General features: G+C 41.1%; 1 protein-coding gene across 2 annotated transcripts in view; it reads left to right on the top strand.

Moving 5' to 3' along the window:
- Positions 1-27,037, top strand: part of DCAF5 (DDB1 and CUL4 associated factor 5) — a 106,134-nt gene that overhangs the window by 73,721 nt on the left and 5,376 nt on the right. For both annotated transcript variants that reach the window (XM_012000882.1, XM_012000881.1), the window contains exons 7-8: positions 7,238-7,304; positions 23,318-23,445. In XM_012000882.1, the coding sequence (XP_011856272.1) occupies positions 7,238-7,304; positions 23,318-23,445 (195 nt within the window). The remainder of the gene's footprint in view (positions 1-7,237; positions 7,305-23,317; positions 23,446-27,037) is intronic.

Here is a 27,037-nt window from a genome sequence, read left to right as displayed (position 1 = left end):
TATGGACTGAAGTGAGTGCTACCATCTCCTCACTCCCTAGTCCTCACATACAAAAACTGAAGCCCATGGAAGGGGGCTAATGGTTAATGGCCCCTCATCTTGCTCAGGTTTCCAAAATGGTTGGCCAAATAAAGATTCATGTTTCTGGTCACTTTGTTATAACCACCTGTTGGTAATTTACAGCATTTTTTTCCTTTTCTGTTGATTATTTGACTGTTATTGGCTGCCTTTATGGAATATTCCTTTATTAATAGAATTTTTTCTACACAGAACCCATAAAGGTTGGTTATTTTAATAAACTGAAAGATTCCAGAAGCCTAATGGAGCTGAAATGGCAAATGGCTCAAAGCAGCAAGAATAATGTAACTTCACATGCAAAAATAGTGTTAAGCTTATGGGTATGCATATTTGTATGCTTTTATTGGGAGGCAATGAAATTTCTCTTACCACAAATAAAATAAATCTATGGCTTTGCCCGTTTCCAAAGAAAATTTGCTCTGATTGCTTTGTATTTGTGGCAAGCACTGGTTATAAATGGTATGATCAAAGGTATATTATATGCCAGTTAGCAAACCTTTTTCTGGAAATAGTCATCTAGAGAGCATATCACAGAGTTTTCAATCACATTGTTTTTCCCCTTCTGACAGAAGGTCAGGGGAAAATAAGAACTATGTTTGATTTAAATTTAAATAGCAGTCTCTGTGATGTTACTGATCCAGGCTAGCGAGCCATCTGGTTTTTCTGTCCTAGTCAATACAGCTAATTAGACAGGCATGCCATTTACTGGAGAATAATTAATCAATTACTATGGAAGGAGCCTTTGGAGAGAACTGGGTAAATTGATCAGTACTCAATGAATAGTAACTGATTGATATGTTTCCTTCGTCATCAACAGATGTTGGAGAAGATCAAATCCTGTGTAAGCATGCACCACAAACACACACATACACACAAATACACACACACACACATTTTCTATAAAGGTCAATGGATTGACAGAGGACATTTGGGTCAGTGAGACAGTGACAGATACCAATCAGTAATCTTTTTCAATGTTGTTCTTGGTGGTGGTCGTGATGGTGGTTCCTTCCTGAAATCTATTGAGAGGGAGTTGTTGATCTGTTCCTATGCTTGAGCAAGTTAGTATCTCCATACTGACAGTGGATTGGATGAAACCCCACCATGCACTGGCCTCAGGTTAACCCTACTTAAAATGTCTAGATCAGTAAACATTCAGATCAGTAAATAGCTTGCCCTCTTGGACCACAGAATGAATGAAAAGTGAGGTGAATCAGAATGTGGCCAACTTTTAACCTTTGTGGCCAGCTGGGAAGGATTAGGGATAATGTGTGTCCACACAACAACTCACGTTCATTTTAGCATTGATATTTCCCGCCTTACCCACAAAACCAAACAAAAATTAAATATATCTTCCACTCTGATCTAATTATAGTCTGTGGATCTCCTACTTCCCCCTCAACTCAGGGTGTTTTGGGAAATGGAGACTTTATTGCCTAGATAATGAAGTATCTAAAACATTCTTTCTTCCTCTTGGAGCCCCGCCCTGTTCTTCTCAATAGAATATAAGATAAAAGGCTCTGTGAAGTGAGTTTCGTTTTTTTGTTTTTTATTTTCTCTTATATTCTTTTAAATCTTATTATTTATTTTTTCCTCTTACATTTGTTATTGCCTTTTTTTTTTTTTTTAAGCACAGAAGCAGAACATGAAGTGAGTTTTTAATTTGTGGTTTCCCCCTCAATGTTTAGCATGATGTTAAAAAAATAACTTAGAGAAGGCAATGAATTCTTCATATTCATGTCCCCATTTGGCCACAAACTTCTTATCACCTTATTTAGTTTTTGCCTTTCCAAAGTTGAATAGTAATTTTTAGTTTTTTTCACAGTAGTGTATGAAATATGAACGTTGGTTGTGAAGTCATAAAAAATATGAAACATAGGAATTTGGGGTAACCAATTTTTCTATTAAGTTTCTATAGCTTGCCTATTTATATAGAAGTATCTGCTGCTGAGCCTTTCTGTTATCTAGGCCAGAAGCACTTTACTCCAGGTCAGCTTCAGACCCCAAACACCAGATTTCCTGGGTGAGAATGAGCAGGTACCGTTTGAAATTAGATCATCAAGATAAAGAAAAGACAGAGAGAAAAACCTGTGCCTCCAATTTCACCTCTTGAGGTGAAGTCCAGTTTTCTGGTTAATTGAAATAATTACTGTGTTTCTTAAGTTTTAATATAATGAAGTACTTTGGGTTTGTTTCTTTTGGTAGTGAAGCAGTACCATGGGCACTGTTTGATCTTTGTTTTCTTGCTTATATTTCCTTGTATCCTTCAGCAAATATTTGTAAGATGGCCCACCTAGACCTGCAGTGTCCTGGTGGTCCTTTTAAGCACTAACCATCAGCAAGACCCCACTCGGTGGCCCTAGCCAGCCTGAGTCCGGGAGGGGATGACCCTTTCAACATAGCTTTAGAAGACAGGAATGTTTCTAGCTGCTCTTATGATAGTAAATGTATCTCTGTACTCAGCTCACTTGAAATAATCTTTATTTCCACAAAACTTAAAAAAAAAAAAAAGACAAAAGAGCTCTTAATGGCTACCTTATATTTTAAAATAGCCAGAACTCTGTCCGCTCTCCTGGAATACTCTTCTCCCAGATATCCACATAACTTGCTCCCTCATTTCCTTCAAGGCTCTATTCAAAATACCATTTTATCAAAGAGGCCTTCTGTGACCACCCTCTATAAAACGGAAACTAACACACCAACCCCCAGCACCCCCTATATGCGCTAACCTGCTGTTTCATTTTCCTCTATAATACTTGTCACCACTGGATACATTATATATTTTTTTTGTGTTTAACTTTTTTTGCTCTCCCCATATTATATATGTCTATAATATTTTCCCCCTCCCATCAATAGAATGTAAGCTTCATGAGACAGGAACAGGGTCTCTTTTGATCAACTCTGCCTTCCCTTCCCTGGAACAATGCCTAACATGTATTAGACATTCAATAAATATTTGTTTAATGAATAAAGGAATGACCTCACTTTTATTTCTGTCCTTATAGTCAGCAGTACCCAGGCAGCCAACTTTTAATGCTAGAAGGCATCCAGCAGACAACCGTGAAATGCCATAATGAATTCCGCAGGACAGTTTTGTGATTCCAGAGTGTGTGAACACTTAAATGCCCTCACTAGGTGGCAGTGAGGCAAGACGCGCCCCCTTAAAAATCATCCCGAGCTGTTCTCTTGTGGTGGGTGGAAGAACAGTTCCAAGAGGAAGAGAGGTCAGGAGTTGCCTTTATCCCTAAGAGGAAGCCTGTACATTGTATGCATTTTATGCATATTTTAGGAGCTGTCATATTAAACCCAACAGGCCTTAACTCTGGGAGAGTTTTCTTCCTTCTAAGGCAGTCTTCTGAGTCAGCATTCTGTCTGGGAATCCCGTTTTCCCTTCTCATGGCTTTGTCCTGGTGAATAGCTGAACAACTAGGAAAGCGCTGATGCTTCACAATGAAATAGTAAAACCCCTGATAAGCCCACTGGGCTCAATCTTTTTAAATATTATTTTTTGTTTGTTTAGTTTGCAGTGGTATGGGGGGCAGGGTAGCAGGAATTCCACATGAAGTTCATAGCCTCTTTTAAACACGTAACAGGTAACAGGAAATGGTGGCGCCCGCCTGTAGTCCCAGCCGCTGGGGAGGCTGAGGCATGAGAATCGCTTGAATCCGGGAGGTGAAGGTTGCAGTGAGCTGAGGTTGCACCACTGTACTCCAGCCTGGGCGGCAGAAACTCTGTCTCAAAAAAAAAAAAAGTGTACATTAAATATATACATTTACATTGTTGTGTAACCATCACCACCATCCATCTCTAGAACTTCTTCTTCATCTCAAACTGAAACTCTGTGCCCACTAAACATCAACTCCCCATTTCCCCTCCCACTAGGCCCTGTCAACCACCATTCTACTTTGTGTCTGAATTTTCATGACTACTGTAGTAGGATCATATAGTATTTGTCTTTTTGTGACTGGCTTATTTCGGTTAGCATGATGTGATGTCCTCAGAGTTGATCCATGTTGTAGCATGTGTCTGAATATCCTTCCTTGTTAAGGCTGAATGATGTTGATGGACACATAGGGGATGATTCCACCTCTTGGCCATTGTAAACAGTGCTGCTATGAACATAGGTTGCAAGTATCTCTAATCTTGTTTTCAGTACTTTTGGATGTATACCCAGAATTAGAATTGCTGGATCATATGATAATTCTATCTTTAATTTTGGGGGGAACTATTTTGTGGGTCTTTGTTTTGTTTTTGATAGTAACCATTCTAATGGGTATGAGGTGGTATCTCATTGTTTTGATTTGCATTTCCCTAATGATCGGTGATGTTGAACATCTTTTCATGTGCTTATTGGCCATTTGTATATGGCCATGTTCTACTTCTTTGGAGAAATGTCTATTCAAGTCCTTGGCCCATTTTTAAAATCATGTTTTTTCGTTGTTGTTATTGTTGTTTAGGAAGCTTTTAAATTAAAGTTTAACAAGATGAGCCTTATGAGTTTCCTTGTCTTGAGCATGTTTGTGGAGTGACTTATGAAATCACTTGGACTAGCAGCTTAGGGACTTTTTGGGTCTAATCCAGCTTCCAACATTCCTTCACAGAGTAATCATAGAATCTTAGAATTAAATGAGCCTCACAGAGCCACCAGTCCAGTTCTCTCCTTTTGCAGATAAAGAAACTGAGCCTACTGCTTTTTCCACTGTGCCCTTATTACCTAATCCCTATAGACAGCATTTTCTTCATCTTTAAACCTACCTGTCTTTGCCTTTTTTCTCATGTTCCTACAAGTGTTTTGAAGGCTAGAAAATTGATTTTAAATGATTGCACAAGTATTTAGTAATTTATGTTAGGTTGTGTGTATGTTGGACTTATACTTTTTGGGGATTGTTTGATGTCGTTTTCAAGTATGACATTTTCTTTAGAAAACTCTAGACCTGGCCAGGCACTGTAGTCTATGCCTATAATCCCGACACATTGGGAGGCTGAGGCAGGAGGATCACTTGAGTCCAGAAGTTTGAGACCAGCCTGGGCAATGAAAGTGAGACCCCTGTCTCCACAAAATATTAGCTGGGTGTGGTGGTGCCTGCCTGTAGTCCCAGCTACTCTGGAGGCTAAGACAGGACAATCATTTGAGCCTAGGAGGTCGAGGCTGCAATGAGCAATGATTGTGCCACTGCACTCCAGCCTGGGTGACAGAGCGAGACCCTGTCTCATAAATAAATAAATGAATAAATAGGCTACGTGTCGTGATGCGTGCCTGTTATCCATCTAATGGGGAGGCTGAGGCGGGAGGATCACTTGAGCCCAGGAAGTGGAGACTGCAGTGAGCCATGATCATGCCACTGCACTCTAGCATGGGCAACACAGCAAGACGCTGTCACATACACATACACACAAAAGGAAAACAGTAGACCTTTCTTTTTCAGGGAAATGAGCAGATGGGGGCAAAAGACAGGAAGAAGTAATGCTGACCTCAGCTTAAAGTAAAACACTTATGTTAATCTTTGGAAATAAATGAACTCTCAGAATTACTCTCTGGTTGCTATTAGACAATGTTAGAGAATGCTTTTATGAGTTCACATTAGAGTAGATCTGGTACAGTGTCCTTTTTGAGATCAAGCAGTTTGGAGCTGCCACATAAAAGACCACTGCTTATGCCCAGGCACTAATTCATGGCTATGTTGGTGATGGCTTCCTGCTCAAAGGTATCAGCTGGCAGTAGAGAAGTTCAGGATACTTGGCCTTATGTAAAAGATCTCTGGGAAGCTCCTAGTTTTTACATTCTGCATTAAAATTTTTTTAAATTGTGGTAAAATATACATAACATGAGATTTACCATTAGAAATCCACAGCTCAGTGGCATTAAGTACAATCACATTGCTGTGCAGCCGTCACCACTATCCACCTTCAGAACTTCTTCATCATCCCAGACTGAAACTCCCCAACAAACAATAACTCTTTATTCTCCCTCCTCCCAGCCCCTGGCAACCACTTGCTCTTTCTGTGAATTTTACTACTCTCAGTGCCTCATATAAGTGGAGTCATACAGTATCTGTCTTTTTGTTTCTGCCTTATTTCATTTAGTATAATGTCATGGTTTATCCCTGTTGTAGCATGTGTCAGAATTTCCTTCCTTTTAAAGGCTGAATAATATTCCATTGTGTGTATTACCACATTTTGTTTATCCGTTCGTCTCTCAGTAGACCCTTGGGTTGTTTCCACCTTTTGGCTATTATGAATAATGCTGCTATGAAAATGGGTATACAGATATCTCTTAGAGTCCCGGCTTTCAATTCTTGGATATATACCTAGGATTGTAATTGCTGCATCATATGATAGTTCTATATTTAACTTGTTGAGGAATTGCCATATTGTTTTCTACAGTAGCTGCACTTACTCATTCCCACCAGCAATGCACAAGAGTTCCCACTTTCTCCACATCCTTGCCAATACTTGTCTTTTTTTTGGTAATAGTCATCCTAATGGGTGTGAAATAGTATTTCATTGTGGTTTTGATTTGCATTTTTCTAATTATTAGTGATGTCGAGCATCTTTTCATGTACTTACTAGCCATTTGTATATTTCTTTGGAGAACTGTCTAATTTGCACCTTTTTGAATTAGGTCATTTTTTCGTTGTTGCTGAGTTTAGCTAACATGCCTTTTGATTTGCAGGTATTTTTAAGAGGGTGTTTACTGTGTGGTGCCTTATAAATATATGCCCATTTATGTTGTTTATTTAAAGGAAATCTCTGTACAGATAGATATATTAAAAATCAATATGTTTAGGCCAATTGTGGTGACTCACACCTGTAATCCCAGCACTTTGGGAGGCCAAGGTGGGCGGATCACCTGAGGTCAGGAGTTTGAGACCAGCCTGGCCAACATGGTGAAACCCCATCTTTACTGAAAAATACAAAAAATTAGCTGGGCGTGGTGGCACGCACCTGTAGTCCCAGCTACTCGGGAAGTTGAGGCAGGAGAATCACTTGAGCCTAGGAGTCAGAGGTTGCAGTGAGCTGAGATTGCACCACTGCATTCCAGTCTGGACAACAGAGCAAGACTCCATCTCAAAAAAAATTAATATGTTTATTATTATATTATATATTGTATTTATTCTATGTTATATAATGTTATCTATATATTTTTTTGTTCCAACAGTATATCCTTTCAGGCTCTGATGACTTCAACCTGTACATGTGGAGAATTCCTGCAGATCCAGAAGCAGGTGAGTATATCCTTCACATGAACATACTGCTATTGCTGGCTCTGTTGACCTTTGATATGCTGTGCCCTGAGGGGACAGATCTTTAGCAGTAGAGGACAACACTTCTCTTCTGACATAAGCTGTGACCAAAGGAAATTTAAAAATAAAAATTATAAACCAGATTAAACTATATCCCTCAGACATAGCTTTATCTGACATAAATGATGCTTAGATTTTTTTTTTCCTCCTAAGAACCTTTCTTCAGACTTCATAGATCTCCTTTATGTCCTTTATTTCCAATCTCCTCCTATTTCAAACCTGGATTTTTTTTTTTTTTTTTTTGAGATGGAGTTTCTCTCTTGTTGCCCAAGCCAGAGTGCATTGGTGGTATCTCGGCTCACTGCAACCTCTGCCTCCCAGATTCAAGTGATTCTCCTGCCTCAGCCTCCTGAGCAGCTGGGATTACAGGCACACGCCACCACACTGGCTAATTTTTTGTATTTTTAGTAGAAACAGGGTTTCACCATGTTGGCCAGGCTGGTCTCGAACTCCTGACCTCAGATGATCTCCCCTCCTCAGCCTCCCAAAGTGTTGGAATTACAGGTGTGAGCCACCACGCCCAGCCCACACCTGGAATGTTTTTGTCTTGCTTTTACGTGCTTTGCTTTTATTATCCATCTTCATATTCTTGCTTATTACTCTACAAACAGTTGGTAAGGCTCTTTCTTTCCTTTGTCCTCCCTGGTCATGTTAACTAAAGGGAGGCTTTCTCTGTTGATGGACAGGTATGTTCCCTGGGGCTTTGTTGACCCAGGATGTCAGAGAAATTAGGAAGAAATATTTCTACATTTTTTTGTAGTTGTATTCTGAAAAAAGCCTACAGCTTTCGATAAATTTGTATTTAAACCATCTGAGCTTTCTAAAGTGTGGATCATACCTCTTCGTTCTTTTTACTTACTGTTTTTTTTCTTTTTTTTACCTTTTTTTTCTTAGGATGGTTTGTTTCTTAATCTTCATTCTTGATAATAGTGTCTTCATGTGCTCAATAAGTGTTACCTAATGGTAGAAAAATGTCTGTTTTTAATACTCAAACAGCTCAATATAGCCATCTGTTCCAGGTGATACATGACATTAAGCTGAAAAATGGCCTTTAGGAAAATTAGAGGACTATGCCCAGTATATTACACAAAACATGTCTATAGTAGTGCTCAGAGTTTAGGGAAGTTCTTCGCTGTTGCTGAATTAACAATATTCTTACCAAATATCTGCCTTTCAAAACCTGTTGAGGCCCACTTTTGGCATAACTCAACATTTGCTGCGGTCTAGTTACTAAACAAGTTACAAAAGGGCTTTTCCCCTTCTAGAATTTAGAAAGCATGAGTGAAATAGCTTACCTTTGAAGCACAAGCAAATGGAACAGCCAGTAGTCTACCTGAACAAGAAGTGAAGTTCTAGCACTTGAGGTGGTTGTAGATACAAGTCTCTCACCCCTGTAAATCCTAGCTTGATTCGTTGAGAAGTAATCTTTGGGTTTAATTGTATCTTTTACCTGATCTTGGAAAGCTTTTAATTATTAAGTTAGTATGACTTTAAAAATAGAATGTGGATAATCCTCCTTCTCCTCAGGACTATTCTCTGGAATCTTTTTCAAGTTTGAATAGAGACAATAGGAAAGAATTAGCAATAGTATCGTAGGTTTTCTTCTTCTCCCTGCTGCTTTCTTTTTTTTTTTTTTTTTTTTTAAGAGATAGGGTCTCACTCTCTTGCCCAGGCTGGAGTGGAGTGGCATGACCTTGGTTCACTGTAGCCTCAAACTCTGGGCTTAAGTGATCATCCCACCTTGGCCTCCCAAAGTGCTGGAAGTATAGGCATGAGCCACTGTGGCTGGCCCCCTGCTGCTTTCTTTACTGATTTAGGATATGGACCATCTAGTCTGCCAGAGCTGCAGTAACAAAGTATCACAGACTGGGTGGCTTAACAGAAATTTATTTTCTCACAGTTCTGCAGGCTAGAAGTCCACGATCAAGGTGCTGGCAGGTTTGATTTCTCTCGATGTCTCTCTCCTTGGCCACCTTCTCACTATGTTCTCACTTTTCTCTGTGCACATGCATCCCTAGTGTCCCTTGCCCTTCTTATAAGGAAGTTCTCATGTCACCTTCTAGATGTTCTCCAGAGATAGTACCCCTAAGTTTAGTTAGTAGTTCCTTAAACAATAATTATGTCAGTTCCTCTGCTGTACTGATTTTCTCTCCTGAATTTGTTCTACCCCTGTTTATGGATTAATGGAATACATCTAGCAGATTTAGTCTGACCAGGCCACATAAGAATCTTTGGCTGCTTTATTCTAAAGTGCACTATGCAGTGTTTCAGAAAGTACACCCAGTGTCACATAAGCTTTTTTAGAGGCCACAGAACCCATGATCTATTAATACTTTCCACATGGGCTGTGGTTGGTTCTGCATCCCCATCCTTTACTTGGTACTTGGGCTTCTTTGTGCACAAGGACAAGACCTTATGACTATCCCTGTTGTTGGATTCACTAACTGTAATTGAGGGTTTGTTTTCTCTGTATCGCTCTTCAGCTCACATCGTCAATCACAGCAAGTCTGTCCCTTTGATCATCATCTTGCTCTGTATGTATCTAAAGTATCTTTTAAGATTATTTTTTGCATGTCTTGACTCATTTGGGGATTCAGCCCTTCTGCCACTATTCTGACAGATCCCACCCACATTTTTTTTTCTTTTCTCTCTCTTTAAAAAAGAAAAAAGTCAGGGTCTCGCTATGTTGCCCAGGCTGGAGTGCAGTGGCTATTCACAGGCACAATCATAGCATACTACATACAGCCTTGAGCTCCTGGGCTGAAGCAATCCTCCTGCCTAAGCCTCCCAAGTATCTGGGACTACAGGTGCGCATCACTGTGCCTGGTCTCTTTTATTTTTTCGTATTCATGGATCTTCTCTTTTTCTTTCTATTCTTCCTTCTTGTTCTTTTTTATTACCTCCACTATTTTTGTAATTAAATACTTTTTTTATCAAAGTAATAGAGCTATATAATTTTTAAATCAAATATTATAAAGCTTATTTTTTAAAAGCACAGCAGTCCCTTTCTCTACCTTTGCCTATAACATGCTTATATTTTTGGATTTTCAATATTAGATATTCTGTGTTGACTTTCTACTATTGAAATCAATCAGTTTCTCAAGAGAGGAATCTTCATTCTCCTACCTAGAGAGTATTTGCCTGGTAATTAAACTATGGCTCTAAGAGCCAAATAGGGAAATGAAGCTGTGGATCTTACAGATCTATATGAAGACTTTTGTTTAATCCTACCCCCCAACTGTACCTTGTATCCCCAGTCTAAAACCTCCTTTGGGTCAGTGTCAGTTGGCAACCCCCAGACTTCTGCTTATGTGGGGAAAGGATGGTTTCCTGGCCATGTGGACTCAAGGGAAGAGTTTTACCCATGCTTTATACATGGTTTTAACTTCTCCTGTTTTCAGCCGTACTCTTCAACCTGGCTTCAGGAATATTGGTACCTCTCATTTTTATATGTAATGCCTCAATTTTTAAATGTTGGCAATTAATGCATAGCTATAAAAAATATTTAGCAAAGTTCAGTAAGCCTAACAAGGTATCTGTGGGCTGGATGCATCCCTTGAGTTCTAACTTTGAATGATTAGATGAGGAAAATCTTGTCAGAAACTCTTAATCCAATCTAATGTATTTTTGACTTAAATAATCATGGGCCAACGATAAGTGTGTACACATTCATTCATTCATTCATTTTCTCTCTCTTTCCCTCTTTCTCTCACCTATTGGATATATGATTCTAAGACAGGCTAGTAAGGGAAAGCTGACTTGCCATTGTATACCTAATGACATAATCAGAACTAGACTCTAGATGACAAGCAGTCAGCATTTATTTGATGCCTGCTGTGTGTTTCATGTGCGTGCCAAGTGCTGAGAGAACGAGATGGAGAGCAGTCCTGAGTGTTAGCCAAAGTCAGGGCCATCTTTTTCTTCTGCACGCTCCTGCTCAGGAAGACTGTTAATCAGTCTTTGTTTTTTTGCTACACAAACTCCAAAGAGATTAAATTTATTTGCAGTATAAACAGTACTATATAGGTCTTTCCAACGGGACTTCCTAGTGGGCTGAGGAGATCATTTCAGTATATAAGACTTATATCTACTATAAAACTTGCTACCAGGGAAGATCAGGTCCAATTTTTTAGTTGATTTTAAATAACTCATTCTAAAAATCCCTTTAAAAATTAGAGGAAGGGGCCAGGTGCAGTGGCTCATGCCTATAATCCTGGCACTTTGGGAGGCTGAGGGGGGCGGATCACTTGAGGTCAGGAGTTTGAGACCAACCTGGCTGACATAGTGAAACACTGTCTTTACTAAAAATTCAAAAATTAGCTGGGCATAGTGGTGCACACCCATCATCCCAGCTACTTGGGAGGCTGTGGCAGGAGAATCGCTTGAACCCGGGAGGGAGAGGTTGCAATGAGCCGAGATCGCACCACTGCACTCCAGCCTGGGTGACAGAGGAGACTCCAGCTCAAAAAATAAAAATAAAAATAAGAATTAGAGGAAGGAATAGAACTAGAACTGGGAACTTTGCTGTGGCAAAGAAAAAGTCCATTGGAATATGTCTGTGACCTCTAAAGTAGGTAGGAAGGACACCTGTTTTTATGTGGCAATTCTGAAAATAAAATAAATAGACTAGCAGTTACATATAGAGCCAGTGTTACATATTGAAAGGAGCATTAGACTTAAAATCATACCTGGATTCAAGTCCTCTAACTTGAACTTAACTACCACTAACTACGTGACTGATTTTTAGCAAGTTACATAATAGTATTTGTCTGAGCCTCAGTTTCTTATATAAAATGTCTCCCTCCCCTGCCTTATATTGTGTGATGATTTAATAATCTTGGAAGCTTTCTGAAAACAATGCATATTCAAATATAAGACATTGTTACTGCTATGTATAGTAAGATCAGTGTAGATCCATCATTTCCAAAGCATTTTTTCCCTAGTAAGTTAAGTATGGAAGTAATGGATTTGGCAATGTGGGGGGAAGGTTGGTAGGTGTCTCTTAAAAATATTTATTTTGCCTTTCCCTTCTCTTTCCCTGAATTCTTGTTAGAAAGGGCTTTAGGGTTTTCACAGGTCAAGTTGCTTTTCTTGAGCTACCTGTTACTCTTAAGACCTTCTTATTTATGGAAAGAAGCATAATGTGATAGAGTTGTTAGGACTGGCTTTAAATTCCTGATCCATTTATCTTCCAACTGGGGGCTTTGGAAAAATTTCCTAATCTTACCAAACTCCTGTGAAATAAAGATTTTAACACCACCACCAATAATAGTACTTTCTTAGGATTATTGTGAGAGTACTTAGTAGCTACTGAATGACTGTTATTCCTCACTAAGAAAACCTTCTCGGCTGGGCACAGTGGCACATGCCTGTAATCCCAGCACTTTGGGAGGCTGAGGTGGGAGGATCGCTTGATGCCTCAGGATTTTGAGACCATCCTGAGCAACACAGTGGAACCCTGTCTTCACAAAATTTTTTTTTAAAACTAACTGCTACTGGGCACAATGGCTTGTACCTGTAATCCTGGCACTTTGGGAGGCTGAGGAAGGAAGATTAGTTGAGCCCATGAGTTTGAGACCAGCCTGAGCAACACAGCAAGACTGCGTTTCTAATAATAAAAAGAAAGAAAGAAAGAAAACTGGGCATGGTGGCATATGCCTGTAGTCCCAGTTGCTCAGGAGGCTGAGGCAGGAGTATTGCTTGAGCCCAGGAGTTTGAGGCTGCACACTTCAACAACAGAATGAAAGAATGAGACTCTGTGTCTACACTCTCACCTTTTAATAACTCCTTAGAGATCAAGACATTGTCCTTCCTTGCTGCCCTCCTGGAATGGCTGACTGAGTTGTTCTTGCATGAAGGCTGCCCTTGACTCATCAGTAGTTCAAGAAGGTTATCTTATGTGACAAATTTGTCCCTGAATGGAAGGGAAAGACATGTATTTTTACTGCCAAGTCACTGCAACCGCCCCCACTGGCAGTAGGCTGATGAAGTAGGCTGGAAACAGCTGTAAATGCATTTTTATGGGCCTGCATATGTTTGTGTGCTCTGTCCTCTTTTTCTAGACATGTATTTACTCTCAGTGACTTAGGCCTAGGTATCTGCTTTTTCCTCCCATGTAATTGGAAAAAACAGCTGTTTTTAATTGGTTGCAAGTAGTTGGTTATAAACACATGTGAGGCACATATGATGAAAGAAGAACTCAGCATAACTGACTTTTTTGTGCAACTAAGCATTGATGCCTGTGGAGCTCTTTGAGCTGTACTGACAGCATTGGCTATCCCCATCTGGCTTTTCTCATCTCTTAAGTGGTTATGTGGTCTCCAGGAGGCAGTCACTGCTCTGTCTGTATTGTCAGTATCCTTGATTGTCCTTCTCTTTATGGTTTGAGACTAGAAGACCCTGCAACTGTTAACTTGGGCCTTTTTGAAATGCTAAGAGGCTTGGTTACCTTTTCTCGATGTACCAGGAAAAGAAGTAGTCTCTTGTCTTGCCATAAACTTTTTTTTTTTTTTTTTTTTTTGAGATGGAGTTTCGTTCTTGTTGCCCAGGCTGGAGTGCAATGGCATGATCTCGGCTCACTGCAACCTCTGCCTCCGGGGTTCAAGCGATTCTCCTGCCTTAGCCTCCTGAATAGCTAGGTTTACAGGCATGTGCCACCACACCCAGCTAATTTTGTATTTTTAATAGAGACGGGGTTTCTCCATGTTGGTCAGGCTGATCTCGAACTCCCGACCTCGGGTGATCCACCTGTCTTGGCCTCCCAAAGTGTTGGGATTACAGGCATGAGCTACCATGTCCGACCCTTGCAGTAAACTCTTAATTCTGCCAGTGGAGTCAAGAATGAAACAGATTGTCTTAAATCTGCTTACCAAACCCCTTTTTTGCAGATAGCTTTAAGCTTCAAGCTTTATTGCAGAGAGGATGATGAGGGCTTTAATTTCAATTTGTTCACTTACTGAGTATCCTTAGATAAGACATCATGTAAAGCTCTATGGGCCACTGAAAAATTAACATTTTTTTGCCTTCAAAGAGCTTCCAGTATAACAGAGACGACAAAAAGGATGTGCATGAGCACACACACAGACATATACACTCAATGTAAAAGTGGCTTCTGAGCCCTATAAAAAAGGTAATGAAGGAGGTCTTGAAGAGACTTGGGGAGACTGGTAAAGTTTTCATGCAGTTAGCATTTCAGAGGACCCTGAAGGATAGGTAGGATTTCAGCCCCTTTATTTCTCTGCCCCTACTTACTACATTATAGTAAAAATGCTGTAAAAGAATATCTGGGCCAGGCGCAGTGGCTCTATGCCTGTAATCCCAGCACTTTGGGAGGCCAAGGCGGGCGGATCACGAGGTTGAGAGATTGAGACCATGCTGGCCAACATGGCGAAACCCCATCTCTACTAAAAATACAAAAATTAGCTGGGCATGGTGGTGCGTGCCAGTAGTCCCAGCTACTTGGGAGGCTGAGGCAGGAGAATCACTTGAACCCCCGGTAGGCAGAGGTTGCAGTGAGCCGAGATCGCACCACTGCACTCCAGCCTGGTGAGACTCCATCTTAAAAAAAAAAAAAGAAAAAAAAGAATATCTGTGCTGGATTAGGTGGCTCACACCTGTAATCCCAACATTTCGGGGGGCCAAGGCAGGAGGATTGTTTGAGCCCGAGAGTTTGAGACCAGCCTGAGCAACATGGCGAAACCCCATCTCTACAAAAAATACAAAACATTAGCCAGGCGTGGCGCCATGTCCCTATAGTCCCAGCTACTAGGGAGGCTGAGGTAGGAAGATTGCTTGAGCCTGGGAGGTGGGATTACTGTGAGCCAAAATCATGCCACTGCACTCCAGCCTGGGGAACAAAATGAGACCCTGTCTCAAAAAAAAAAAAAAAAAAAGATATGAAATCGGCTGCAGGAAGATTGGAAAAAAAGAAACACTTATTGGGTGATGGAACCCATATGTGGAGATTTTTTTTTTCCTGCATGCTTGTGTTCCACCATCTAATACACTCACATCTTTTCATTTCATCATATATTTATTAAAAACCTTACTCTGTGCTAGGCACAGTTCTAGAGACTAGGGATACAGTGGAGACAGAAGCCCTGCTATTGTGGAGCTTATGTTCTAGCAGGGGAAACAGTGAACAATAAACATAGTAAATTATGTAGTATGTTTAAAAGGTTAGAAGTGCTATAGAAAAAGTAGAACAGAGTAAGGAAGATAGGAAGTGGTATTGGGCGGCCTGGGGTGGTATTGGGGGCCCGCGGTGTTGTGGTTGTATACAGAATATTTAGTATAGGCCTTAGTGAGAAGTTCATATCTGAGTAAAAGCCTCAAAGTGCTTAAGGAGCTGGCCATGCAGAAATTTGGTAGAAGAGCATTTCAGGGAGAGCCAGCATGAAGGTCCTGAAGTAAGAGTATACCTGGTGTATTTGATAAACAGCAAGGAAGTCAAGGTGTTAAGGCAGAGTAGGGGATGGGGATAATAGTGGGAGATGAAGTCAGTGATGAGTGAAGCAAGGCGGCTGTGCAATCATGTAAGCTCTTACTGAGGAAATGGGGTGACATTAGAGGATTTCGAGCAGAGGAATGGTATGATCTGACTTGTTTTAAAAGGATCACTCTGGCTGCTGAGTTGAGGATAGATGGTAGGAATGGGGCTGCCAAGAATAGAAATGAGAACTAGTAGGGGTCTCATTTGATACAGGTGAATGGTGATGATGGCTTGAACCAGGGTAATAGAGGTTGGATTCTAGATATATTTTGAAGGTAAAACCATCAGGATTTTCTCAAAGATCAGGGAAGAGGGCAGTGCAGGTAGTTCAAGATGTTTCTTAAACATCCAGGTAGAAATGTTGAATGGTTTGAAGGTCTAGAGTTCAAGAGAAAGGTCTGGACTAGAAATAACAATTTTAAGTTTGGATAGCATGTAGATAGTATAAAGCCATAAGACTGGGTGAGCTTACCAAATAAGTGTGTATAGTTAGTCAGGATTGAGCCCTTAAGATATTCCAATCTTTAGAAGTCAAGGGGAGGAAGCTGGGTATGGTGGCATGCACCTGTAGTCCAGCTACTTGAGAGACTGAGGTGGGAGGATCACTTGAATCTATTAGTTCAGGGCTGTAATGTGCTGTGATTCCAACTGTGAGTAGCCACTGCACTCCAGCCTGGGCAGCATAGCAAGAAAACAAAAAGGAATCAAGGAGAGTATCCAAAAAGGAGATCAAGAAGGAGTGACCAATTGAGGTAGAAGGAAGACCAAGAGAGGGTGATCCTAGGAAATCAGGTGAAGAAGCAACTAACTAGGTTGAATGTTGCTGATAAATCAAATAAGAAGAGTTCAGATGAAGACTGAATTAACCATTGAATTTTTTGGTGAATAGCATATGCTGTCATATACTAAATTTTCCCAAGTCCAAATCACTCATATTGCTCAGGGAAGGACTAGGTAATCAACAGAGATTTGATGTCCATTTTATCATTTGAATAACTACTGTTATCTGGTTTTCAACTTCTCCCCTACAAAGTACTACTACCCTTTTAGGTATCTGTTCACAGTCTTGCCTTATCAGTATGTTGTTCAGGATGGTTTGATAACCCCAGCCTAGATCTGCCAGATAAGGTTCTTCATGAAGTACTGAAAGCATTTCCTATACCATAATCTGTCTTTTTAGCCTGATGATAGAGTTGTTGTTTGTTTGTTTGTTTGTTTTTTGAGACGGAGTCTCCCTCTGTTGCCAGGCTGGAGTGCAGTGGCACAATCTCGGCTCACTGCAACCTCTGCCTCCCGGGTTCAAGTGATTCTCCTGCCTCAGCCTCCCACATAGCTGGAACTACAGGCATGCGCCACCACACCCCACTAATTTTTGTATTGTTATTAACGTAGAGATGGGGTTTCACCATATTGGCCAGGATGGTCTTGATCTCTTGACCTCATGATCCGCCTGCCGTGGCCTCCCAAAGTATTGGGATTAGAGGCATGAGCCACTGGATGATAGAGTTTTTTTAATAGCACCCTTAACAGTGTTCTTCACTGATTTCCATTTAGCAATCATTTATCACATCTCCTTCTTACATACCTTGCTCTATTCTTACTATCTTGTATATATCAACATCTAAATCTCAGAAGACCAAGGTTCTTTACTTCTTCATGAAGGTCATTGCTCTATTGTTTACAAATGCAAGCTTTATCTCCTGCTGTCGTAAGTTTTTGTTTTCTATCAGCCCCTTCCAGTCTTTTGGCCCCTGTTCTAAGTTCCTCACTATTGCCTGCACACTTAATTTCTTCCCACTCTTACAAAGGTATTTGTTCCACCTATTATAGTCATTAGGCACTTAACAATGAGGTTGCATTCTGAGAAATGTGTCATTAGGTGATTTGTTGTGCAAAATTCATAGGGTGTATTTACACAAATCTAGATGGTAAAGCATATACACACCTAGGCTGTGTGGTATAGCCTATTGCTTCTAGGCTACAAACCTGTATAGCATGTGACTATACTGAATACTGTAGGCAATTGGACACAATGGTAAGTGTTTGTGTATCTAAACATAACTAAACATAGAAAAGATACAGTGAAGATACAAGGTTGTTTTTTGGATTTTTGTTGTTGTTTCTGTGGTCTTGTGTGTGTGTGTGTGTGTGTGTTTGAGACAGTCTTGCTCTGTCACCTAGGCTGGAGTACAGTGGTGTGATCTAAGCTCACTGCAACCTCCAACTTCCGGATTCAAGCGATTCTCATGCTTCAGCCTCCCGAGTAGCTGAGATTACAGATGTGCACCACCACACCTGGCTAATTTTTGTATGTTTAGTAAAGACAGGGTTTTGCCATGTTGACCAGGCTGGTCTCAAACTCCTGGCCTCTGAAGTGATATGCCCACTTTGGCCTCCGAAAGTGCTGGGATTACAGGCGTGAGCCACTGCTTCTGGCCAATATACAGTATTATAATCTTATGGGACCACTGTCATTGACTGAAACATCATTATGCAGTACATGACCATAATGGGGTTGCAAGGAAAGGGCAAAAAGTCCAAGGACTCTGGCAAGAAAATTAATCCTGGTGTTTTGTCCAGGTTGCATTTGGGATTGATTTCAGTACAGAGTACTTAAGTGGTCTCTTTTATAGCCCAAAGTGCCATGATTGATAAGTTGCTATTAGACCAAGACATCAAGAAATCTTGACCACATTGCTTTCAGCGTTTGAGTCAAAAACATACTCATTCTTGGAGGACTTCATGAAGCAAATGAACTTGACACTAAACAAAAGCAACTGAAATTGGCTAGAAATGGGAATAGTATTCTGACTCTTCAAAGGCCTGAGGCAGTAAACCCCTGGCTGAATGTGATGAAAGTGGGCCATAAGTAGAGAAGGGAGGGAAATTAGGACATACACATTTCCCTTGGTTTTCTCTAAGGAGACATTTGGCCTTGGCATTTAGAAAGATCTTTATCTGAATTTTGAGCAAGTTGTTTTCCCCTGGGATCCTGGGGTCTCCTAAGGTAGTAAGTGGATCACTGATACTGAAATTCTGTGAGATACCTTGTTCGAATTTTCCTTTCTGAGATCTTGCAATAGATATGGTTATAGTCTTCCCCACCCCCCTACCACCTCTTCTAAATCAAAGAAAGATTAATATATGGGGACTTTGGCCTCAGCTTAGGAACTAAACTTAAAAAGGGGTGTCAGCTGGTTGGGCGCGGTGGCTCATGCCTGTAATCCCAGCACTTTGGGAGGCCAAGGTGGACAGATTATGAGGTCAGGAGTTGGAGACCAACCTGACCAACATGGTGAAACTGCATCTCTACCAAAAATACAAAAAAATTAGCTGAGTGTGGTGGCATGCGCCTGTAATCCTAGCTATTCAGGAGGCTGAGGCAGGAGAATTGCTTGAACCCAGGAGGTGGAGGTTGCAGAGAGCCAAGATTGTGCCACTGCACTCCAGCCTGGGCAACAGAGCAAGAGTCCATCTCAAAAAAAAAAAAAAAGTGTCAGCACATTTGGCTAAGCCTACCAAAGCAGATAGCCCAGAGAAATGACTATTGGTTTATACAGAATTTTATAAACAAATGGAAGCTCAGGAATGAGTCAGATCCTTTTCCCTGGGTATGTGGTATTTTATTTATTGGTACCCATTATTAGCGATTCAGTCAGGACAGTTCAACAACCAAGGGGGTGAGGTTGATCCTTACCTGGGCCCTTACCCACAGTCTTAAGAGATGACCCTGAAGGGAGATTATGTGGGTTATATAGTTCTTGGATTAAAATATGCCCTTCCTAACTCCTTCCAATTTGATCCTACTATCGACCAGCACAGTCTGGTTAGATGACAGAGGAAAGGAGACCCTAGACTCTTTCTGATATTGGCATTTTGACTTTAGCTATTTCAGATTAAAGGAGAAGCTATCTGGCTTATACAGATTTCTAGGATGAATCGCAAAAAATTATTGTATGTAAACTGTTCAGTAGCAGTTGTATTCAATCATCTCAAACCTGGGAACCAGGAAAGAAACTATGAAAAACCTCTCTGAAGCCATTTATTGCTATGATTGTACACAGTCTTGGTTACCTTAAACAAATGGCCACTATAATTCTGCCTGTACCTGTTTTCACCATCAGTCTCTGGGTTTATTGATTTCCTCTTTTTTTTTCAGATTTCCTAGGTAGCAGCGTGGGTGGAAAGAAGGAAAAAAAAGACCTTGTGTTAAAATTGCTACCAAGAAGAGAAATCAGGGCTGGGCGCGGTGGCTCACGCCTGTAATCCCAGCACTTTGGGAGGCCGAGGCGGGTGGATCACGAGGTCAGGAGTTCAAGGCCAGCCTGGCCAAGATGGTGAAACCCCGTCTCTACTGAAAATACAAAAATTAGCCAGGCATGGTGGTGGGCACCTGTAATCCCCGCTACTCAGGAGGCTGAGGCAGAGAATTGCTTGAACCTGGGAGGTGGAGGTTGCAGTGAGCCCTGATCGAGCCACTGCACTCCAGCCTGGGCAACAGAGCAAGACTCCATCTCAAAAAAAAAAAAAAAGAGGTCATATTGCCTGAAAGTGCAATAGAAACAGTTTTTCCATGGTCTGAATTTTCAGACATTGATACCCTTCAACTATTCTTTAGATCTGAAAGTTACTTTAATTGTGTTCCAAGTCAGAAAGATTGTTTTGGTTGATGCACTTTAGTTCTATGATAGCTGATTCTTTATGAGACCTTCCATCTGTCCTCTTTTGACATACTTACTCTAAAATTGCTCTCTTTTCAAACACTATTCATTCAGCAAGTATTTATGCACCTGGTGGACTTTGGACATTGCACAGGTTCTAGGTACGCAAGAGTAAGTAAGACAGATCCAGTTCTACTCTCATCGTGTACTCAGTGTCAGTGACGTGATGAAATGGCTTATGGTAATGCTATAGAGCTTGTGCTTGGGATACCATTGAATACAGTGCCCCTTCTTTTAATTTAGGACTTCAGAAGAAAACCACCTATCTAATAACTGCCAGAAAGATTTAGTAATCTAAATCTTCTGAATGTAAGCTTCTGACTCCATTCCTGTTCAAACTTTTCCATCTTCCAAAGGCAGCTGATATGGTGGAAAGCATATTAGGCACTGTAGCCAGACTTTGGTTGAAATCTCGGCTCTGCCATTTTCTAGCTTTGTGACTTGGGATAAGTCACTTAAATCCCCCTGCATCCCCCCCACCTTTTTTTTTTTTTTGAGACAGAGTCTTGCTCTGTCGCCTGGGCTAGAGTACAGTGGCTGGATCTCAGCTCACTGCAAGCTCTGCGTCCCGGGTTTACGCTATTCTCTTGCCTCAGCCTCCCGAGTAGCTGGGACTACAGGCACCCGCCACCTCGCCCAGCTAGTTTTTTTGTCTTTTTCAGTAGAGACAGGGTTTCACCGTGTTAGCCAGGATGGTCTCGATCTCCTGACCTCATGATCCGCCCGTCTCGGCCTTCCAAAGTGCTGGGATTACAGGCTTGAGCCACCGTGCCCGGCCCATCCCCCCTTTTTATGAGGCAGTAGGATTAAACAAGAGACTGTTGCTAGATTTAAATCAAAGTTTCTTTGCTGACCACCCTAGTGGGAGTAGAGGTAGAAGTAGGATGTTAAAAAAGTAAAATTCAGAGGAAACCCATGAGCAGAAATGCTACTTGTCATAATTAACCTTATCTAGAAGAGATAGACCCAAAGGAACTTTTGGGGGATGGTAGGATCTCTGTCAAGACAACTATTTTGGGGTTCTTTAGATTCCTATTTATCCCTCTTCCCTAATTCTCTCTAGTTTGTTTTCATTTTGACTAGGCCCAGCTTCCCTTTCATCCCACCTTAGGAACCCAGTGCACTCAGACTGCCTAGAGGTTCCCACAATGGCAGTGTACGTCAGTGCCTAACTTTTCCTCATCCTCTTTCTCCATGAAAAATACGCTAATCCTGTGTCCTAGTCCCTTTCTTTTTTTATGGTTTATTAGCAAACTTGACGTTGGGCTGAGATATGAATATGATAAATATATTTTCCATTCTGGACAATTCAAATATTATTAATGTCAAATATGGAGAAAAGTTTTGTCACCCACCAAATAGATTGAGCACCTAAAGCTGGCTGAGTGAGCAGATGGGTGCAGTCTGGAACCTTTTGCTGTCATAAAAAAGATACATACATGGCAATAAGGAGGTATCTCTTCCATGAGAAAAAGGAGAGTTGTGTTAGGGGACCAAAAGCAGAAAGTACCCCTAGAGCCATATTATTTTTGGGGAAGGGATATTGTTGTAGTCTTTTTCCCTCTAAACACAGACATTGAGAAATATTTGGAATGAGTATTTGTATAAGGTGGAGTTGGGAGTGGAGGGAGGCACTTGGAGCACAGACTGTCTAATGATACTTTGTGGCCTAGTGGAGCCATGCTCCTGGTAGGGACTAAGAGGTGATTTCTTGAGTAGATGAATGAACACTCATTTGTTTGTGTCTGGATGCATCACATTTTGCCAGTTAGCCAAGGGCACATGTTTTTCTGTGTATACTGAGTTGTCTCATTGCTCAGAAGGAACTTGATCAGAATTTATGTGCATGTGTTCTGGATGGGTATGATATCATTATCAGTGCAGTGGAACCTTTGAATTTATCCCAAGTTCATAAATGATAACATGTTTATCTGTGTTATAAGTTCCAGGCCTCTGGCACTTTTCTCATTCACTGAAGAAGGAAGCCTACAGGATGGTCCTTAAAATGCAGCTTCTATCGATGTCCTCTTGACTTTAATCTATACATGGTATCTTTAAGGTCCACTCTCTAATTCTAATTTTCAGCACTTAGACCCTGCTTATTACGAAAGTGATCCAAATCTTCTTTCTTTCTGTATCCTTAGTTCTCCCTGCTATTGGCGGGGTGGGGGGGAAGTATTCTCTCTATTATTTCCCCCAGTGGTTTTGGTTTTTATGGGGTTTTTTGTTTTGTTTTGTTTTGTTTGCTGTCTTCATCATAGAAACTGAGGGCAAATGGATTAGCGATGTTTTTTGTACGTTTAAGTCATTATATGCTTCTGGTTCTGCATGTCCCTGGTTCAGCTGCCTACCTATTCCCAAGCAGTTCAGTCTCGTTTTGCTCGTGATTGGCCTTTTCTAAGGTAGCACTTGGATTCTATCTTGGAGATCAAAAATTTGAGAAGTGTTTTAAGTGGCTTTGGTTTCATTGACAATGGAATTGTGGTGGGTGGGTGTGGGCAATGCTTAAAGGCTAAATAAAGGCTCTTCATAAGAGCACATATGCTGAGAGGTGTTTCATCTTCTCTCTTTCCATAGCAACTTATCTGTAAGATTAAGCATTCTGCTAGTGGTATAATAAAAAAATCTTAGCTCCCATTCAGAGCTGTTTATCTGCTGTTACTGGAACCTATTTACTTTCATTCATTTCATCATCTGATTTTTGTTTCCTTCTGTTTTCCCAGGTGGCATTGGTAGGGTGGTCAACGGAGCCTTCATGGTGCTGAAAGGGCATCGATCTATTGTTAACCAAGTCCGATTTAATCCCCACACCTACATGATCTGTTCTTCTGGTGTAGAAAAGATTATCAAGGTGAGGCACCTTCCCCTTCTGTCCTTTTAGAGAAATTCTCGCAATTTATAATTAGAAGAAACTAGAACAATATATGTAGGACCTCATATCTAAACATACTAAAGGTCTATCAGAATTCTCAGATTTTGACATATTACAAAATATTAGAAAGCTGATATTAAAAAAGTGATGCCAGGCATACTGACAGTACCTGTAGTCCCAGCTACTTGGGAGGCTAAGGCAGGAGGATCACTTCGACCTAAGAGTTTGAGGCCAGCCTGGGAAGCATAGCAAGACACCATCTTAAAAAAATAAAAAATAAAATAAAAAATAAAAAAAGAAGAAGAAAGAAAGAAAGGTGATTTAAAATGCTCTTTTCAGAACCATTTAGTTTTTCATTTTAAAAAGTTTTTTTAGAGACAGGGTGTTGCTATGTTGCCCAGGCTGGACTTAAACTTCTGGGCTCAACCAGTCCTTCTGCCTGAGCCCCCCAAAGTAGCTGGAACTACAGGCATACACCACTGTACCTGGCTTGGAACCATTTTTTTTTTTAAACTAATCACTAGGCTTTGAAACAGACATTGTCTTCTAGACACTACCTTGTATGCTGCAACATTTTCAAAGGTGTTTGGCCTTGAGTATAATGAATTCTGTTTTCCAGACCTCATCTGGAGGTTAGGAGAGCCACTCTCCCCTCAGTTACTTTGTATGTACTTTGCATTAATTGCCATCCTGATATGGCATGGATAAAACTAATGATTGCCAGAATCATAATTAAATTGTCTCAGAAGATATCAAAAAAAGTACTGCATGTGGTTGTAATTGAGGCTACTTGGGCCTGAATACTGAATACTTGCATCATTTGCACATTGGCTGAATGAACTCACCTCTGCTAAGAAATGTTTTTATAGCTGCAAAAGTGGGTCCTAGCCTGGCCTGTGTCCACAGAAGGATGACCCACTGCCCATCACTTGTATTCAAGTTGCTAGTACCATTTTTTCCACATCTGAGAAAATGAGAATTCAGGGTAAATGATTAATTCTGGAGGTCCCTGAGATAATGACTTTTAAGTAAGGATAGGTGATGTTCCTGCCAAAAGCTAAAACACTTCGATTTTGGCTGGGTGTAGTGCATCACACCTGTAATCCCAGTACTTTGGGAGGCTGAGGCAGGAGGATCACTTGAGCCCAGGAGTTTGAGACCAGCCTGGGCAATATAGTGGGACCCAGTCTCTACAAAAAATTTAAAAATTAGTGTATACCTGTAGTCTTAGCTACTCGGGAGGCTGAGGCTAAGGGATTGCTTGAACCTAGGAGGTCGTGCTATAGTGAACCATATTCCCACCACTGCACTCCAGCCTAGGCAACAGAGTGAGACCCTATTTCAAGAAAAAAAAAAAAATTTCCTCAATTTTTTTATTAAAATGACTTTGAAAACCTGAGAGTTTTCAGAGAAAAACGTAAAAATTGACTTGTGATTATTTTATTTCATAATTTTCATTTTCTTTTGTTCTTAAAAAATAACTATCCAGAGCTAAATCAAGTTGTACTTGATGGCAGGGGGCAGCTGTCAGAAATAAATTATTGAGGCCAGGTGTGGTGGCTCATGCCTGTAATCCCAACACTTTGGGAGGCCGAGGCAAGTGGATCACCTGAGGCCAGGAGTTCGAGACCAGCCTGGCCCAAACAGTGAACCCCTGTCTCTACTAAAAATAACAAAAATTAGTCAGGTGTGGTGGTGTGTGCCTGTAGTCTCAGGTACTCAGGAGGCTGAGGCAGGAGGATTGCTTGAACTCAGGAGGCAGAGGTTGTAGTGAGCCAAGATTGTGCCACTGCACTCCAGCCTGAGTGACAAAGCGAGACTCTGTCTCCAAAAAATATATATACACACACATATATATATACACACATATATATATACACACACACACATATATATAAAAATATTGGCATGTAGGTCAGTATTTTTATTTGCCCTTAGTCTAACTTCTTTGATTTAGGCTTTGCTGGTCCTGTGGATCAGAGCTGACTTTCATGGCAGCACACGTTTCCCTGTGGGGCTAGAATGAGGAAATCATTTTTACTGACTTTTTCTTTTTACAGATGATGAGATTTAAATTATAAATTAACTGTCCAAGGTCACACAGCTAATTGGTGGCAAAGCTAGGATAGAGCCCCCTGCCCTTTGTTTTTCCCAGTACACCACCACATTTGCCATGCTGGTGGGAAGGCAGCAAGCAGCCCAATTCCCCTGCTGGATTCGATCTTTTCAACAGGGCAGTCATTGAAATGGCCCAGTTCCTTGCATTGCTTTCCCCTTTCCTTCGGCTGATGACTGATAGGTTGTAATGTGTCCTCTCTGGGCCTGTTGATGTCATTCTCTTTCTCAGAGAGCTTTCTGCTTGACCATCTCCTTTACAAGAGGAATTCCTGTTTGAGTGTGCACTCTGGGATGCTTCTATGATAAGTCTCCCTATTTATTGTTTAGTCAACTGAAGTCCTTACCCTAAATGTCGTATGTCGCAAACTAGCCAGGTTCTCAGAGGAAAAAGAAAAAAGTGTTTTCTCTGTGAGGTTATCCAGACTGAACTATGGAGCTCACCGCTCCCTGGTTTGCATGGGATCTGAACCCTGTTCCACCAGGAGGCACATTTAGCCCTTTGAAACGTTAAGTATGTACAGATGATCATAGTGAGAAGGAAAGCAGAAAGCTCTGGAGTCCTCAGCTTTGCTGTCTCATAGGTGTCATCCCCATTCACAGTCTGGCTGGGAATGACATAGCACTAAGCACTGCAGGAAGGGAGGTGGTAAGGAGAAGGATGAGACCAACAGCCATGCCGGCCTCATCTCAGTTGGAATTACTGCCTCACCCTGCACTTACATTATCCTGAAAGGCCACTGAGTCTTGACCCTTGGTTCTGTCTCCCATCTGGAAAATGAGGGTGCTGACAGTGACTTGCCACCTAGGAATGCCTTGTAAATTACCTGTGCCTAACTCCTATTTTAATAAATGTCACTTTCGTGCCTGCTATTTCTGAGAGGATCAGTGGCTCACAGAGCATTAGCCAACACGTTCTGGTCCAGCCTGAGACCTGCTTTTCTCTCTCTACTCACCCTTCTCTCTGTCCTTGTCCTTTACTGCCACCTTCCTGGCTAGGAGAAGAGTCCCATTGTCAGGAACGACACAGGGAAACCCCATCTCTACGAAAAATTTAAAACTTAGCCAGGTGTGGTGGTGCCTGCTATGGTCCCAGTTACTCGGGAGGCTGAGGTGGGAGGATCACTTGGGCCCAGGATTGAAGCTGCAGTGAGCCGTGTTCATGCACTGCATTCCAGCGTGGGTGACAGAACGAGACCCTTTCCCAGAAATAAAAGTGTGTCGTGATCACTTGTGTAACTCAAACACTTGTCACTTAATTGTTTTCCATGTTTATGAAGTTTGAATAAGAATTGAACTGCATCCTTTTTCTCAGCAGCCCCTTAAGCTAAACTTCACTGTGCATGGAGAGGAAAATATTTGCCTCATCTCTCCTCTTGCCTCTTCACTTCTTTCTTTCTTTTCCTTCTTTTCTTTTCTTTTCTTTCTTTCTTTCTTTTTTTTTTTTTTTTTTTTT

The sequence above is a fragment of the Mandrillus leucophaeus genome, unplaced genomic scaffold, assembly GCF_000951045.1.
Source record: "Mandrillus leucophaeus isolate KB7577 unplaced genomic scaffold, Mleu.le_1.0 Scaffold641, whole genome shotgun sequence".
NCBI classification, from domain to species: domain Eukaryota; kingdom Metazoa; phylum Chordata; class Mammalia; order Primates; family Cercopithecidae; genus Mandrillus; species Mandrillus leucophaeus.
This window is presented reverse-complemented; position numbering and strand designations above follow the sequence as displayed.